Source organism: Rhinolophus hipposideros (genome assembly GCF_964194185.1).
Source record: "Rhinolophus hipposideros genome assembly, chromosome: 14".
Taxonomy (NCBI): domain Eukaryota; kingdom Metazoa; phylum Chordata; class Mammalia; order Chiroptera; family Rhinolophidae; genus Rhinolophus; species Rhinolophus hipposideros.
Window position 1 is genome coordinate 40780690 of NC_138060.1, and position 17673 is coordinate 40798362.

General features: G+C 37.6%; 2 protein-coding genes across 2 annotated transcripts in view; one reads left to right on the forward strand and one right to left on the reverse strand.

The window, feature by feature from the left end:
• The window catches only part of KAT2B (lysine acetyltransferase 2B), a 92281-nt gene that overhangs the window by 68330 nt on the left and 6278 nt on the right, over positions 1–17673 (forward strand). Inside the window, exons 10-15 of the mRNA XM_081071513.1 lie at positions 1186–1394; positions 2450–2576; positions 8629–8739; positions 11683–11826; positions 15935–16049; positions 17548–17584. Coding sequence (XP_080927639.1) covers positions 1186–1394; positions 2450–2576; positions 8629–8739; positions 11683–11826; positions 15935–16049; positions 17548–17584 — 743 coding nt within the window. The remainder of the gene's footprint in view (positions 1–1185; positions 1395–2449; positions 2577–8628; positions 8740–11682; positions 11827–15934; positions 16050–17547; positions 17585–17673) is intronic.
• On the reverse strand, positions 10016–10498 carry LOC308507376 (large ribosomal subunit protein eL21-like; the record flags this gene model as incomplete). The annotated part of the gene is made up of 1 exon (XM_081072258.1): positions 10016–10498. The coding sequence occupies one exon, from the start codon at positions 10496–10498 to the stop codon at positions 10016–10018; it is 483 nt and encodes a 160-aa protein (XP_080928384.1).

Sequence of the window (17673 nt, forward strand, 5' to 3'; positions counted from 1 at the left end):
TTAATGTTTTGAGTGTGGCTCTGATAGATGAAAGTATCAATTTTTGATTTGTCATGTTTCGTTGGATGTTTATGATATTGAGGATAATTCAGAGAACTGGAATGCTGTAAGAGAGAGATATCATTATAAAATTGTCCTTTCCATTTCCTTATAGATACTGAGTCCTAGGGACTAAGACTAGTACCTTTTGTATGCTTGTCTTTCAGAGATTTAGTACCTTCACAGATTAGCTTCACTCAGTTTTTTTCAGCTCTAAAATGTAGATGCAATCACACATATCAAAATTCGTTGGGTGGCTTTAGTAGTGTCCTGGAGCTGGCTTGTACTGCTGTGCACAAGATAGTTGTTCCATTTTCAGGAATGTTGTGAGCCGGTTGTTAAATGTTGGTAGCTTGAAATTGACCACAGTGCCACCTGGTCACCTGGGCAGCCAGCTGTGGACCCGTGATATGAGCAAGTGCTACCAGTTAGGGCTTTTCTTTTCTGGCGACCTGCTTGTTGAACATGTCCCTGCACACTGCTTGGTGGATTAAATAGGAAGGGCAGCAGAAAGTGCTGGTACAACACTGTGGTGCCAGCTATGGAGGAGAGGGGGACAACAGACACTCTTCTGGAAAGAAAACTGCTTCCAAAAATGAGTGCGAAGAGAATATAAATGTGACTACCACTGTTGGTCCTGTAGTGAGAATTTGGGGTCTGTCATCCTGAAGGTCCTATAAAGCTCATACAGATGGGTTTCCTCTAAACCAGGGGTTGGCAAACTACAGCCCACAGGCCAAATCCAGTGTATCCTTCCCTCTTTAAATAAAGTTTTAGTGGAACACTACTACACCCATTCATTTATGTATTGTCTGTGGCTGCTTTGACAGTACAACACTTGACTAACTGCCACAGAGACCTTATGACTTGCAAAGTCTAAATTATTTACTATCTGTCCCTTTACAGAAAAATTAGGAGACTCTTAATCTACACCAAATATCCAAGTACATGTATAACACTCTGATCTCTCAAAATGCTTTACCAACCATTTCTATGTTTTCGTAACTTATGTGTGTTGTTTGGGACCCTGAAAATCCACAAATGTGTAATACCTTATTAGAAAAAAGAACAGCAGTGTTGTTACGTCCTATCTCCACTGCCTTAAGATAAGAGCTCTGTAATTTTTTTCTGCCTTTTGCATCCCAGACCAATTTTCTGTCAGCACATTCGGCCAGGGATGAGGCAGCCAGGATGGAAGAGCGCAGGGGCGTGATTGAATTTCACGTGGTCGGCAATTCCCTGAACCAGAAACCCAATAAGAAGATCCTGATGTGGCTGGTCGGACTCCAGAACGTGTTCTCCCATCAGCTGCCCCGAATGCCAAAAGAGTACATCACACGGCTTGTCTTTGACCCGTAAGTGGTGCATTGCTCTTCCTTTTTCATTTCCTTTTTAAATGAAAGAGGAACTACTCAGAAAGTGAAAGTCAGCTGTTGTCACCCACCAAACCTGCAGCTTCTTGTCACACGGTGAATACAGAGCTACATGGAGATAATTGCCATGTCTAAAAGCATTAAGATGAATTTTTCAAACAAGTCATAGATTTTTTTTTTGTTAATAACGAAGCTTTTTTCTTAATAATAACAAAGTATTTTAAGTTGCTGATGACTATCCTGTGCTTCATTCGTTATAGCAATGTAAGAATATAAAAGAAGATTGTCCCACTTTTTGCATAGTCAAAGTGTTCTTGATTTCATGTCTTAACTAGGTGCCACTGTTGCCCAGGTCTATGAGCCCTGGGAAAATTTTAGGATATCGGACAGGTAAACTTTGAAAACCTATTGCTTGAAAACAAGCAACCCCGCCCCTCAAAATACTGAACTTCTGTAATTCTGTAATTTGTGTATTTTAAACATAGCTCAAGCCTATGTGGACTGTGATCCACGCTCATTCCATGAAATGTCAGAGTGACATTTTAGACAGGAGGTCTGACAGGATTCTATAATGCAGGTTTTGGCAAATTGTGCATGTGCATTTTCTGTTCTTTTCCATAATGTTTCTGTAGTATTTCTGAGTAAGACTAATCTTCAGAAACATGCTATGTTTGTCCATGACTTTGTGTGCTGTCCCCGATTCCCCCTATCACGGGTCCTTTGGCATTGGGTGAACCCCTGTTCCAGTACTCTGGACCGTGCACTCTGTCCTTGATTTGTAAACCTCAGACACTCCTTACTTGGGTGGCTAGCATTTTGTTCTGGTGGAAGCTCTGATAAAAAGTTGTGCAGGCAAGCTTGCTCTAAAAAGTTCACATTAATTAAAGGATGGTCTGGTGAAATAGTGGCTACGTAAAGGAGGTTTCCAAAGAAATTCAAGAAAAACACCACCTTCCTTCCTGGTTGGTTAGTAATGAACACCCCAAAAAGTGTATAACCAAGGTAGATAAAACTTTGATATAATCTTATTCTTTCAGGAAACACAAAACCCTTGCTTTAATTAAAGATGGCCGTGTTATTGGTGGTATCTGTTTCCGTATGTTCCCTTCCCAAGGATTCACCGAGATTGTTTTCTGTGCTGTAACCTCCAATGAGCAAGTCAAGGTAAGGGTAACTCAAGGTCTTAGGAGAAAAGCAGAATGTGGTGCTTCTCACTAAAGCTGCAGAACTTGAGAAGGGGTCTCTGTGTCATGTCAAAGGTTCCAAGAAGGTTCAAAGTGGAGTTTAGAACTACCTTTCTGAGAAGAGTCCTCTCACTCTCAGTGTACGCATATGTGTGCGAAGAGAGTAAATGGTTCTACACACCAATAGGTCAGGTTTACCAAGGCTTTGCTGATCCGTGGGGCAAGGTACCGGGACATTGCACAGCCCCAAATGCAATTCAAGTGTAGTCTATGGGAAGTGAAGAAGAGGTATTTGAAACTAAATTGCAGTGTTCATTGATAGTTTACACATGCACACAGATACACACACACACACATCTGGTGACACGGAAGCACCAGAAAGGATGAGGAGTGATGTGGATTAGAAAGATGATTTAGCTGGCTGTCACTTCAGAAAGATTTTTTATGGCCTTGTCCCTAAAGGGGGGGCAGGGACTAAAGAAACTCTGTAATGGAAGTTGTGAAAAATTTGAAATTTATGACTCATTTTCCAAAGTATCCACGCAAGGTGTGGAATGTCATGTTTTTTAGAGGTCGGTTTGTGTGGCCAGTTTACCTTCCCAGTTATTCTTGGCATCGGTCCCTTCCTCCCCAGGAACTATGGCTGTTTCATTGATATCACAGTTGGTATCGCAGTCTGACGGGAATAAACTAGACTCTCACTTGGCAGAAAGAGCTCTGATCTAGATGATGTTGTGTTCTACTCTGCTGCCCTTAGGAAAATGGAAGCAAGAAGTATGTCTTTAGAATATTATTCATTTGGTATTTGGGGAGCCCTAAAAATGATCATGCAAAAATACAGTTGGTGGTGGAAAGATAAGCAGCTCAGGATTCCATGGCTGCTGAGAAAAATCATGGAACGGTCTGAGGCAGCATTGTCTAATGAAATATATATGCACCATGCATATGCCGCCGTGTATGTGATTTTACATTTTCTAGCAGCTACATTAAAAAAAGCAAAATTTGTTTCTTACTGTATTTTACCCAGTATATCCAAAGTATTTTCCTTGCAACAGGTACTCAACGTCACAAAGAATTATTAATGAGACATTCTCCATTCTTTGTTTTGTACTAAGTCTCTGAAATCAAGTGTGTATTTGACACTTACTAGTACCTGTCTCAATTCGGACCACCCACATGTCAGGGGCTCACTGGGCTCATGTGGCCAGTGGCTTCCAAGTTGCACAGTGCAGGTCTAGGGACGTTGTTGCCTCCTGCAGCTACAAAGAAGCAATGCCATTTACAAAGATGGAAAATAAGTCACAGGAAGGAATCGTTCATTCTCTGCTGGAGGGGCCCAGCTAGTGGTGTGGGTACTTTTGCTTTCATTACCAACTTTGGTCACGGTGCCAGTTACAGCCAGTGAAATTGTTTATTCTCAGGAAGCACAATTGTGGCCTTTTGACTTTGATTCGTAATCCTAAGCATCAAAGGACAAACAAAATTCATCAGTCTTACATCCGTCATTCTGGCGGGGGGCAAAGTGAGGGCCCAGATTTGCTTGAAGCTGACCTCTGGCTCCTTTTTAAGGAATTCTGACCGGGTGTCTTTAGATGGTGCTGTTGTCGTATTTATCACTTTTTAATTTCCCTCTCGCCAAAGTGAGAAACAATTCCAAATGTCCAGAGTTGAGGAACTTATTTAAAAGGAAAATTTTGTTTGGCTTTTCATTGGGAGAAAAGCTGGAAAATGTGTCCTTGGTTTATAATTTCAGAAAACGATTGCATAATTTGTTTTCAAAGAAAGTGTCACCAAGCACCTTGTTTGGAAAGGTTGATTAAGGTTGACTTGGACACTTGCAGGGATACCAGAGGAAACTAAAGGGATTTAATATGAATTGGGCGCTTTGTTTATTACTTTCCAGAAGGACACTTTTTTTTTCTTTCCCCCAAACCATGTAATTTTCTAAAGACTTGAAGGAAGGTGGCCAAACATCACAAACTCAGTAGGAAGGACTAGGAAAAAAATCAGTTTTTGTAAGTGACTGAAAACGGTAGTTTTAGAAAATGAAGAGTATTCTTTCAAAATTCAAGAGTGGATGAGTTTGGTGGAAGCTAGTGCTGCTAGTACCTATTTATGAAAACAGCAAGTTCATAAGTGGAGGTTTAAAATTTTTATTTAACACATTAAAACTCTTGGCTAAATAATACTTTAAAATCCGTATCCACTCATTTTGGAGTATCACACCTACAACAAAATTGCAGTGAATGCTTTAAGTAAGATTTGTATGTGAATTTGTCTTGCTCAAAGTACACACAAGATAACATTTGAGAATTTACTTGAAGTTCTTCAACCGGTTTTAGAATATCTTGTCAACTAAGAATTATTTGGATTTGATATTATATTGCAACTTTAAAGTTATATACCTAATACTTGTTTACCATAATAAACATTTAAACATTGAAGTTACCAGATGGATTTGGAAAAGAATCCTTTTGGTGGCCGTTAAAAATAAAGGCATATAAACAAGGGAAATAGTTCTGGGGTGAAAATCTAAACATTTGCTTATAATAGCTTAATGTTGTTAATGCCTTTTTAACCAAAGAAATATTTAAGTCACCACTGTTGCCAATCACAATACTTAACGGAGAGGATTCAAGTTAAAAGACGCAGCCCTTACCCTCAAGCAACTTGGAATATGGAAAATTTCATTGGAGAGGTGACAGATTAATGGCCAACAATAAAAAATATGTAGATTTTGAGAAGCTATTTATAAAAGAACCATTATTATTGTTCTTGAGTAAATCATTGGATTGTGGGTAAACTGGAGAAAATTTATATTTCTATTAATTCTTTACAAGATGGTGTATGTAACAAAAGCCTAGCTGTCTTCTATCATCCACATCTACGTTAAAGTGAGTTTCAACAGAAGACACAATTTTTACTAATTTCTAGAAATTACTATTTCTATAGCCAACCCTTCTCTTTTCTTCAGTTTTTTTAAATGTTTTGTAAAAATTATTTTAAATTACATAGGTCACACACACACACACACACACACATTTTCAGATAAAACAAAAATCCCACTGCCTCTTCCCCCTGCCGTTCCACTATTGTCAGCTTGGTGAGCGTCCTTCCAGTTGCTGCTCTGCTGATTTACATACACGGAAATGTACCTGTATGTAAGAGGTGACTGTGTTTTATTGTTGTTATTTACATAAATAGAATTCATACTGTGCGTACTTAAAAAAATATTCTCCATTATGTCTTAGGGATCTTTTCAATGTTAGTGCATATATGTAGTTATTTACATTTATATTTAGATCAACTACAATTTAATAAAATTTAAAATTCAGTTTCTTAGTCACTGTACTACTCAATCGCCACAGGTGACTAATGGCTACCATATTGGATAGCATAGAAAAGGAACATTTTCATCGCTGTAGGAATTTCTATTAAACAGTACTAATATAGAGCTATGTTCTTTTTGTTTGTATAGTATTTCATAATGTAGATGCACCATAATTTATGTAATCATTTCCCTGTTGACATTTATGTTTTTTTCCTATCACAAACAATGCTCTGTTTGGAAATGTTTTTGTAAAAATTGAGAAGTAGATTTGCTGCATGAATAAATATGGCCACTCTAAATTAAAAAAAAAAATTTCCAGATTGCCCTTTTAAATGGACTTACCAATTTACATTTTCACCAGTGAAATTGGGGAGTACCATGTTCCCCCATCCTTACTGATACTGGCTGGGTACCATCAACATTTAGGATATTTGCATACTGTTGAGTGAAATGTTGCATCTCCTGATGGAGTGCTCTGATTACTAATGTGGCCTCACATCATTTTTATATTTATTAATATTTATTGCTTGTTTCTTCCCTTTGATAATTATTCTTTTAGGCTGTCTCTCTTTTACTTGTCTCGATCCTATAGAAGATATTTGTATATTATTGATATTAAATCTTTATAATATATTTTGCAATTATACCCCCCATTTGTCATTTGCCTTTTGTCTATGGTATCTTAAATTGCTTGTAATAGCTTTAAGCAGTTTTAACATTTGAAGTAGTCTACTTAATAATCCGTGTTTTCCTTTATGCTTTTGCATTTTGTATTTTCTTCAAGAAGTCCTTCTCTACTCCTAGGATATAAACCCACTTTTCTATACCTTTTTTTTTTTTTTTTTAAGATTTTATTGGGGAAGGGGAACAGGACTTTATTGGGGGAACAGTGTGTACTTCCAGGACTTTTCTTTTTCCAAGTCAAGTTGTCCTTTCAGTCTTAGTTGTGGAGGGCGCAGCTCAGCTCCAGTCCAGTTGCCATTGCTAGTTGCAGGGGGTGCAGCCCACCATCCCTTGCGAGAGTCGAACCGGCAACCTTGTGGTTGAGAGCCCACTGGCCCATGTGGGAATCGAACCGACAGCCTTTGGAGTTGGGAGCACGGAGCTCCAACCGCCTGAGCCACCGGGCTGGCCCCTCTATATCTTTTTATAATTCTTTTGTATATGTTTATTTTTCCTTACATTTAGATTTCCATTCCATCTACTTGCCTTATTTTCTATTTGGCAAACTCTTTTAAGGTCTAGCGTAAACATTTTCTTTTACCTTTTATCTTCTCTCTCTTCCTCTTAATTATGTTCTGGCATTTTTCTCTATTATAGTCACACATGCATCACTCTGTGCCAGTGCTGTGCAATAGAATACACTTTGAGCCTCCAATGCAAGCCACATGGGTAATTTTAAACTTCCAGTAGCCATATTTAAAAAAGTAAAAAGAAACAGGTGCAGTTAATTTTGATATTTTAAATTTAACCTGATATGTCCAAAATATTGTCATTTCAACATGTAATAAGTATAACATGTTGCTAGTGAGAATTTTTTTCCTGATGTGCATTTTACACTCTAGTACATCTCAATTTGGACTAGTCACATTTTAGTTGCTGAAAAGCCACGTGTTGATAGCACAGCTCAATAGTATAATTATGTTTTATATGTTTATCTTCCCCACTTAACTATCTTCATCTCAAAGAGAGATGTATTTCATTCATCCTTTTATTCACGTTTTATTCAAACTCACAATATATCAGTATGTTTGGGAAAAACTAAAATGTCCTTGGGTAGCATTAAAAGAAGAATAATTTCCAGAAGAGGGAGACTTCCAGCTTCACGTGAGATAGACAGTTAGATCAAATGACTTCCAAAGCTCTTTCTCTTCTCGAGGTACTACAGTTTCATGAGATCGTACCTGTAAGCATGTTTGTGTTCTTTAGAAAAATGTGTCACCAAATTCTAAAATATTTATGTGAATATAATTTGTATCTGGATGCTTGGATCTACTTTCACCTATTTTTATGAGGTTCTAAAACAATCACTTTAAATTTATAGGTTTTTTTTCTAAGCTTTGTACATCACTGAAAAACCTGGTGATTGCATTTTGTTTTCCATATTCCAGTTATTTATTCAACTATCTTTAGTTACTTCATAATGTGTTCTGGCTCACTCAGAGATCTGGGCTTCTTAGACCTTTTTTGGAAAGGTCTGATAAGACCAAGTTGAAAATCCTATGTATGTGATGAGATAGCTGAAGGATTGCTGATTTGCACTGTACAGCAGTCACTTGGAATTAGTTACCATTCTAGTAAAGATTAGCATTTTTCATTTACATTGCTCTTTTCATCTCAGGTTCTCAAATGCTTTAAAGATAAGCAGAAATTCATAATCCATATTTACTCCAAAAACTTCTTTATTAATATTCAGAAAGTAATCTTAAGGATTGAACTAGGAGCTAGTAGTCTTTGTGTGTTATTTTCAAAGAACCAGAAACTTGTATTTTAAATAATTATTATATCTCTATTCAAGGATTTTGAATTTTTTGGTTTTGTAGCTCGTTTTCAAAGTTCAGAAATGCAAGAAAGGGGGTTAGTATTTTATTGGTAAAATATATTAAAGTACATTTTAATTTGCTAATATTTCCCAGTGAATTTGTAGGACTTTTCTTCAGAACCTAACAATGTATTTGTCTGTATACTAACTTTCACATAGGGCTATGGAACACACCTGATGAATCATTTGAAAGAATACCATATAAAACATGACATCCTGAACTTCCTCACATATGCAGATGAATATGCAATTGGATATTTCAAGAAACAGGTAGGTTTTCCCTGTGCAGCCCTTTTCTGCCTTTCCTTTTTAAAATATACACTCAGGTAGCCTTCATCCAAATAGGTTTCCTCTTCAGTATTTTCTACTTATAAGAAGGACGTACATTTACTTTGTAAGCCTTAAGCCATAAGTAAACTTCAGACTGGATTTGAGGGCATGACCAGCACATAGTAAGTACGAAATAAATATTTGTGGAGTGAATGAATGTCATCTATAAGTGAAGTATAATATTGCATCCTGACATTCTAAATTATGGTATCCCAGGCTAAGGAGAAATTCCCAGTGCTGGGTGAGTAGAGTTCTCCATGTATGAGAGAAACACATCCAGTCCGTAGAAGGCCTCCATTTATGACAGCAGGGAGGAAATTCTGATATTTAGGAAGAGCTCCAGACAATCCTGGGTCGACAGCACACAGCAGGCTGGGAACTTGGCTGCCATCTCAATCCTTTCTCACCAGAAGTTTTCAGCTCATCTTTTTAAGGATTATTCTTTGGTTGCATATTTTTTAAATTTTGGAAAATGTAGTGAAGCACAAAGAAAAAAAGGAAAAATGGCTTGTAATTCTGTCAACCCAGAGAAATTTACTGTTGCTGTTCTAACATATGCCCGTCTACTATTTTTTACTCTGTGTGTGTGTGTGTTTGTGAGTGTGTGTATATAAATATAAAAACTGGCTCATACTGTAATCACTTGCCTTTTTACTTAATATATTCTGATTTCTTTTTTCATGTGATTTTTGATGATTCTCTGAAATCTTGTAGTATAAATAGAAAACTATTAAACCAATACCACATTTGGGGGACATTTAGGTATTTCTTGTAGGTAAGTATACATATGTGAGTCTGTGTGTGTGCGTGTGTGTTACCCTCATCTGTCATAATTTGGTTAGAGTAAATGTCTAGAAGTAGAGTTGCTTTCAGACAGATTTAAGGTTTTGTTATGCATTGCAAATACTGTAACAGTTTCTGTTCTTGTCAGCAGTATATGGCGGCTCAGGAAAGTAGTTGGTAATTGAAAAAAAATTTTTTTTACCCCTTTCCTAGGTAACAAATTGTGTATGTTTGCATTTATTTGGTCATTGTCAGGTTTCACTTGTTTTTCTTTGTTCATTGACCCTTTGTGTTTCTTTTTCTTTTTTTTTTGAATTGCCAATTTATTGTATTTTGCCTCTTTTTTTTTCTTTAAATATTTCTTTGGGGGAGGGGACATCACACTCCTCAATTAAGAGATATATTTTTACAGAGGCATTTCATTTTTTTACACTTACGCCATGAATTCATAGGGAATGGGTTCCAGCAGCTCAGGCTCCTTTCCATTGGTTCTCACAAAGTGTGCTTCTCTGGGTGGGGCGGGCTGGCGTTTCAGTTGAACCCAGGTACCTTTCTCTTTGGCTTCCTTCTTTTTCTGATCATTTTCCTTCACCCGTGTCAGGAAGCTATCTCGGCTCTTAGAGTGCTTAATATGCTCAATACGAACATTAATTCTCTTGGCAAGAATCTTGCCGTTGACTTGTTTGTTTACAACAATGCCAACCGAATGCTGAGTAACATTGTAGACCCTTCCCGTTTTGCCACGGTAACATTTGTGGGGCATTCCTTTTTGAACAGTGCCCATTCCCTTGATGTCTACAATATCACCTTTCTGGTAGATTCGCATGTATGTGGCCAAAGGAACAACTCCATGTTTTCTAAAAGGCCTAGAGAACATATAGCGGGTGCCTCTCCTCTTTCCCTTTGTGTCGGTCATTTTGATGAAGTACTGGAAGATGGTGGTCCCCCTCTTTTTCTATTAAAATACTTATTTTTACATTGGTTTATCAAAACTCTTTGTATATAAAGATATTAACCTTTTATTTTATGATTTTTGTTCCTTCTGCTTGTCACTTGTTTCAACATTGCTCGTCACTTGTTTCAACATTGCTCATGGCTTTTTCTTTAATATGTAGAACTTTACAGATTTTATTACCTAAATTCTATTAACTTTTTTTTTTCAAATATAAGTCCTTATATGACTAGAAAACTTTCCAATGTCACATAATTTATCTCCTGTTTGTTTTTTTCTCATTCTTTGGGATGTTTGTGGCTGTTACAATCAAACTCATCAGACAGTGGGATTATTTCACTGAAAGCTTGAGAATCAGCTTTCCTAGGCTGTAACTACATTGCAAAGCATGAAATCTCAGTCACTGTTCTTAAATGACTTGTCTGTAGTGGGTGCTCTTTGAGAATGATGGCAATAATTGCTTGGAAAGTAAGTTTTTGCTGGAAGAGGAGGCAGGAAACTGCTCGTGATAGTTCTGAAGCCCCAGTCATTTTCTGGAAAAAACTGAAATAGGCACTGTAAGGAAAATTATGTTTATATTATAAATTTATGAATATATACCCAGTAGCACTATGTTTTTACAGCTTAAATTATGTAAATGAATATATTGCAAAACATTGTCACTGGAACAACCACATATTCTAATGGTCTGGAAGTTTTCTGCCTATAAAGTTTGGGGTTTCATTTTATCAACATCAGGATTCTAATTGCTGTATTTTTTCACAAACTTTTCTTTCAGAATTTACATCATTAATTATTGATTTGTTGAGAATCCTGGGGACCCCCTTTCCCACTTTGGGAGCAAATGTGCAATTTAATGCAAAATTAAACCTAATTTTTATTTAACAGCCGTTTCTGGTTTAAAAACATTTAATGTTGTATTTTACTAGGATTACTTTTTTATGTTGTCTTGCTTCCTATTTGCACAGTTTGATTTTTGCTGTTTATGAACTTCTTGGAGAAATAGCATGCTAATGCTTGTCGTAGTAACACGATAGGAACTTGAAAGAAACATAGCTTGATGCTGAGCACAGTACCTAGCACATAGTTAGCACTCAGTAGATATTTGATGTGCACTGCCCATATGAATGAATTTATTTGCTTTGCAGGGTTTCTCCAAAGAAATTAAAATACCTAAAACCAAATATGTTGGCTATATCAAGGATTATGAAGGAGCCACTTTAATGGGATGTGAGCTAAATCCACGGATCCCATACACAGAATTTTCTGTCATCATTAAGAAGCAGAAGGAGGTGAGTTCTTGACTGACTCACGTTCCCTCTATACAGGCCAGTCTTAGTTGGGGTGAGTTGCCTATCACTGGACTGTGCGTGAATCGCTCCACTGGGTGTGGTAATCTCAGTGTGTTATGGTTTGTCTAGATTTCTTCTTGGAAGGCATCCTCGATCTATCTCCTCTCTAGGTCACCGTTCCTAAGAGTGTCGACACTTGTTAAATTGGTATAAAATACAAAACTTGGAAAATATGATGCCTCATCTGGCCTCAAGCATCCTTCCCAAACTTGTCTCTTTACTTTCCTCTCTACACTGTTCTCCAGAGGTCATTACTGACGCGTTCACCCTCTTGCTTGGTGTTTTCATCTGTTAGCCACCTCCCTCTCCCAACAAATCCCCCCAAAATCGAACCACTTTAGCCTGTGTTCCTTCTCTAGCACTAGTTTGATCCACCCATTAGAATTTCAATTATTTATTATCATCTCACATAGACATTTATCTTAGTGTGTATTAATCGCTCCTTTTACTCGGCAAGTTCTGAAGGCTTGCCTTTCTGGGTATTAAAGTGACTGGTTAATATAGGGGTGAAGTCTTATGCATATGAACTAAAAGAGAAGCAGTAAAGGGAAATGTTCATAGATTTGACTACACAGCAATTTTACATTTCTCTAAGACAGGAAAAATAACATATAATGAACTAAATTGGGGAGTGCACAGAGGCCATTTAATAAATGAATGAACTTTGTGTGTTAAGCCTGGGCTCACCTCCTTGTTCCCTTAGTTCACTGGAGGTCAACTGCTGGGAGTTTGCATCTGTGTCATCCCACATAAATTCTACTTTGTACTTATGTTATTCAATCTAGTCCACTTTTCTCCAGAAGTAACTTCTAGAAGTTCTGTCTTAAACCTGCCTTTGTTTTCTAGTTTCTACAAATGTCCCTTAATGTCAGTTCTTAGTTATGTGTCAGATATCACCATCCCCAGTGTTACAGACACAGTTTACAAAGTGGCTGGTGCGTAGTAGGTGCTTGATAAGTATTTTCCTTTTACTTGGAAGTGGCTCACATTTGTCCTTAAGCTTCTTAGGAAAGTGAGCAAAAGGCATTTTTCTTTTTTTTTAACTTAGAAAATAAAAACAACCTTTGTTGTTTCTTGGTCAAAATGTCAGCCTCAGAGAGAATTCCAAATAGGGTACTTGGAGAGTTAATAAAAGCACAGCAGGCTCCTCTCTCGGTCTGTCTCTGAAGAGCTAGCTTTCTTCATTGTTCTCTTTGGGGCTTAATGAGAAGGTCTGAATTCAGCAGCTCATTGTTCCGCATTACAGGCTGCTGGCCCGCTAAAGCCATCACAGCGCTGTCAGCTGCTCTTCCCTCCTTCCTCCTCCCAGCAGCACCGTTCATCTCCACAATATAAGCTCAGAGCAGGATATCCCTGACAGGGTCTGCAAATTCACATAGCTCAAATCTGTTGACTCTTCCTTCAAAAAGGAGAAAGCCATAAGCACAGAGCTAATAAAAGCAGTCAGTCTCTGAGAAGGCAAACCTCCTTTCCCCTTCCTCTTTCTCCTCTCTCCTTGCATCTCTTTTCCCTCTCTCCTCGCCTTCCCTCTTTACCTCCAGCATTCTATAACATGATGAAGGCGTAGAGCTGTGAACCAATTTTTTAAAAGAGAGCTGAAGTCTCCGTAATAAAATATTTGGATTCACAATGTATCTTCTTCCACAGAATTCAAATACTTTTTACAAGTATCATTTATTCCAACCTTGAGAACCTCCTTGAGGAAGGTGGGGACTGATGGTGGTAGCAAACAAATTCTAAATAATATGGAGGACTTTCCTAGCCCCTAAAAGCATAAAGAGCAGCATACGTTGTGCTTGAGGACAGTGGAGGTGGAGAGAGAAACCTAGTGCAGTTGCACAGGTGGCACAGAGAATGGAGAGCTCAGTCCTATTTTGTGAGTGTTGACTCCAAGGCAGTGGTGGGATTCATAGGGCCCTAGCGTCATCTGGGATGGCTCTGTGGGAGATGGCTTTTGAATTGGACAGCCTGGTCGGGTAATCAGCATGAGCAAAGACTTGGAGTCCAAGTAGATTCATGGACACGTGAATAACTAGGACCACTGGTGGGTGTATAGTGAAAGCCACTATTAGATAAAAGTGTGAATGGGCTATGAGCTGGCAGAATTGGGTGTGTGTGTGTATGCATGTATGTGCATATGTGTGCGGGCCATGTGGGAGGGATAATTTAAAATCTTAATCCACATAATAAGACTACAAGGGACTGGGTTTGGAGGAGCCAGAGTCAGGGTGAGTCACAGCAGTGAGACTTTTTGTAAGAAGACATGTTAAGACTTGGTGACACATTCAAGATAGGGGAGTCTTCCCAAATTTTCTGTTTGGGAAGACTAAAACTGATAGCAATGGACTGACAGATGGATTTGAGGAGAGAAAGATAACGACACAGTGAGGAAGTAAAGACATTTTCTGGGGAGCTGAAAATGTTGGAACATAAGTAAAATGTTTCCTTTCTCCAAAGTGAGGCACAGAGGTTAGGAAGCCTCCCATTCCCGTTGGCAGTCACTCACCAGGAGCCCACCCACCTTCAAGGTGTTGTATGGAAACTACCTGGTGGGTCATCACATTGGAGAATCCCTTGGTGAGGGGAAAATAACTTTTCAAATTATATTTTCTGAAGGCATTCATTTAAGAGATTGCCATTGGGAGTCTTTTTAAAAAAAGACTTATACTTATAAATAAATGAAAGGAAACATCCATCTAGATTTGCCTTGTCCCAAGCGGCAGCCGCTAGCAATCACGGCCTGCTGAGTATTTGATTTATGGTAGTCCAAATTGAGATGTGCTATAAGAATAAAATACATTCCAATTTGGAAGACCTAGTATGAACAAAAGAATGTAAAATATTTCATAATTTTTCTATTGGTTATATGCTGCAATGATAATATTTTGCACATGTTGGATTAAATAAAAATATATTGTTAAAATCAATTTCACCTGTTTTTACTTTTTAAAGAAAATGTAGCTACTGAAAAATTTTAAATTACAAAATTTTAAATTTTAAATTACATGAAAAATTTTAAATTTCACCTGTTTTTACTTTTTAAAGAAAATGTAGCTACTGAAAAATTTTAAATTACATAATTTAAAATTATATTTCCATTGGACAGCACTGAACTAGATTTACAGGAATCTGCTTTTACTAGTGTCATTCATTTTATGAAGTTCTTTGTTTAAGTGTTAGGATTATGAATCCATGCTGTATCATTTACCCGTGATTAAGTTTAAGATCAATTCTAGTTGGGAACTAGAATTTGTTTTCATTGTTTTATTTTGTGAATTTAGTGATTTAATGACTGTTACTATTCCCCACCCCCACCCCAAATGGTTATATCAGTTATGATATGGTTAATTTTTTGTTTTTTTGTTGTTGCTTGTTTTCTTTCTTTAAAGGGAAAACTTCACTGTTTTGGAAATAATTACCTTAGTATATCAGGAATTATTTTATAAAACAAACACACCTCTCAAAATTCCCTCACATCATGGTTGTGATGCCTTAACAGACAACTCCTTAGAACTGCTTTTTGGATGCAAATGGCATAGGTTGGGGATCCAGCCTCGAAAAATGTGACTAGTAAGGCCATCCTCCCTGGCTTTGGGGACTTTTTGAGGCCTGCTCTTTTGCCCCTGCAGTCAGAAGGGAACTGGTCCTAGTCATGGGAATTGGAGAGGTTCTGACGCATGTCTGGGTAGCAGGTGCTCAGCTGCTTTACTGTAGTTCTGGCAGAGTCTCCTCGAAGAAGCAGGGCAAAATAATTGGATCTCATGCTAAAGAGGACAGCGGGCTCTCGGGGCAGGGTGTTCTCTCAATATTGGATTTTCCGATGGCAGGGGACAAGTATTCAAAGAAGGCTGTGTGAATGACACTGAATGGGCTTGGTTTGTGTAATACCATGTTTTCATGTCTTACTGTTAAATAGTATCACCTTTTTCTCCCTTTTGGTTTTCTAAACGCTTTATTTTCTTAGGAAAATGACTCCTTAGGTTGGCGGACTTAAGCTGTAGCCCTCAACTTCTATCTCTGAACACATTTTCCTTCGTCTGCTTTACAGATCATTAAAAAGTTGATCGAAAGAAAACAAGCCCAGATTCGAAAAGTCTACCCTGGCCTTTCATGTTTTAAGGATGGAGTTCGACAGATTCCAATAGAAAGCATTCCTGGAATTAGTATGTATAGATCTTCTTTTAAAAGCAAAATCTTTTAGTAATGTCACGAGATGTGTTTGAAACAATTACTAGAGTGCAGTACTTTGAAAAGTTGTTGCCCTCCCCGGCTCCATTTGTGGTATGTCTAGTCTTTTAAGAAGGCAGCAAATGCTTTCCTTTTATATCTTTTCTTTACTTCCCAATGCAAACAAGCCAAAGAGAGCTTTGATGATCCCTTTTTGTAGCTATTAGTATCCATCATTTATTGAGATCCTGCTATTGGTAGCTCAGTGCTAGGTACTATCCCTACGGGACCTTGAAAGGAGGGGAATTCTACTTTTTCAAATGGGGAAATTGAGTCTCAGAATGGTTAAGTCTTTTAACCTTACTGGCACGTGGCCAGTAACTGTTAGCATTAGAAGCAGCCCGATTCTGATCTCCTCTAAACCTCTTGCTTGTTCCCTCCCTGTCTCATTGCCATCTTGGTTGTAACTGACATATACGTCTGTGCTTGACTGAACTAGTTTTCCCAGACTTCTACGACAGTGATTGGAAATCATATAATTTGTTTCAAGTTCCCTAGTTCACAGTAGTTTTCCCAAGGGTTCTTGTCTGTATGTTAGTGGTGAGTTGCATTGGGTTAAAACATACAAAGTAGCTGTTTGTGTAGATCAAAAGCTATCAAATATTGGCAACTTTTATTTGGTTTAAGTCCAGGATCTTCTGGTACATTGAAGATTTAAAAAGCAAAACAAAATCAAACAAACTGAAATTCTCCAGAAAAACACACACAAGACTTTAAAAAATGACTTTAAAAAGACATTAAAAAATCTACTCTATAGCAGATTTGATTTCACTGCCAGACCCCAACGTTTTACTTTCCTGTATTATCCCTATTAATGGTTTAATAGCTACCATATCACTGCGTGCCAATTTGTGGATAACATCACATAATGTTTAGAGTTCTGTTTTATAGATTGATAAACTGAGAGGCAAAAGGTTAAATAACATTAAGTTATTATAGGATAAGTTAGCTTTTACAGAGAGAGCAAGGAATCAAATCCAGGTCTATTGGCCTCCAGGCTTTGTTTTCTTTCTGCTGCACTAAACTATCTTACATTACAAGCAGGGTCTTCTGCCAAATAAAATAGAGACCAGGACAGTGTTTGTTCTAACCAAAAATAACATCTTAACTCTTTCACATGGTAATTGGCAAAGAAATGTGACTTTGAGTTTAAGAAATACATGTGCCCACAATACTGGACATATTTATTTTTTATGCTTTCCTTTGAAAGGTTGGAGTTCCTTTAAAAAAAACACTAACATATAGAGCAGTGTTGTCAGTGTTGGAAATGTGTCCTATTGTTAGTATAAGGAGGTAACTGCCGTTAATTTCAGTCTTTTCTCAGAAATAGACTTATTGAGGCATGGCTTATTATTGCATTTTTGATAAGTATTAATTGTTATTCTCTTGACCAAAAGCAGTTCTCATTCAGTGTTTAATTTCGTTGACGTATAGGAGAGACAGGCTGGAAACCGAGTGGAAAAGAGAAAAGGTAAGTAGGATGGGCAAGAGGTTATTAATGGGAGTGATTTTTATCCCCCCTCCTAGCAACTTAGAGAAAGTGAGCAAACTGATTGTAAT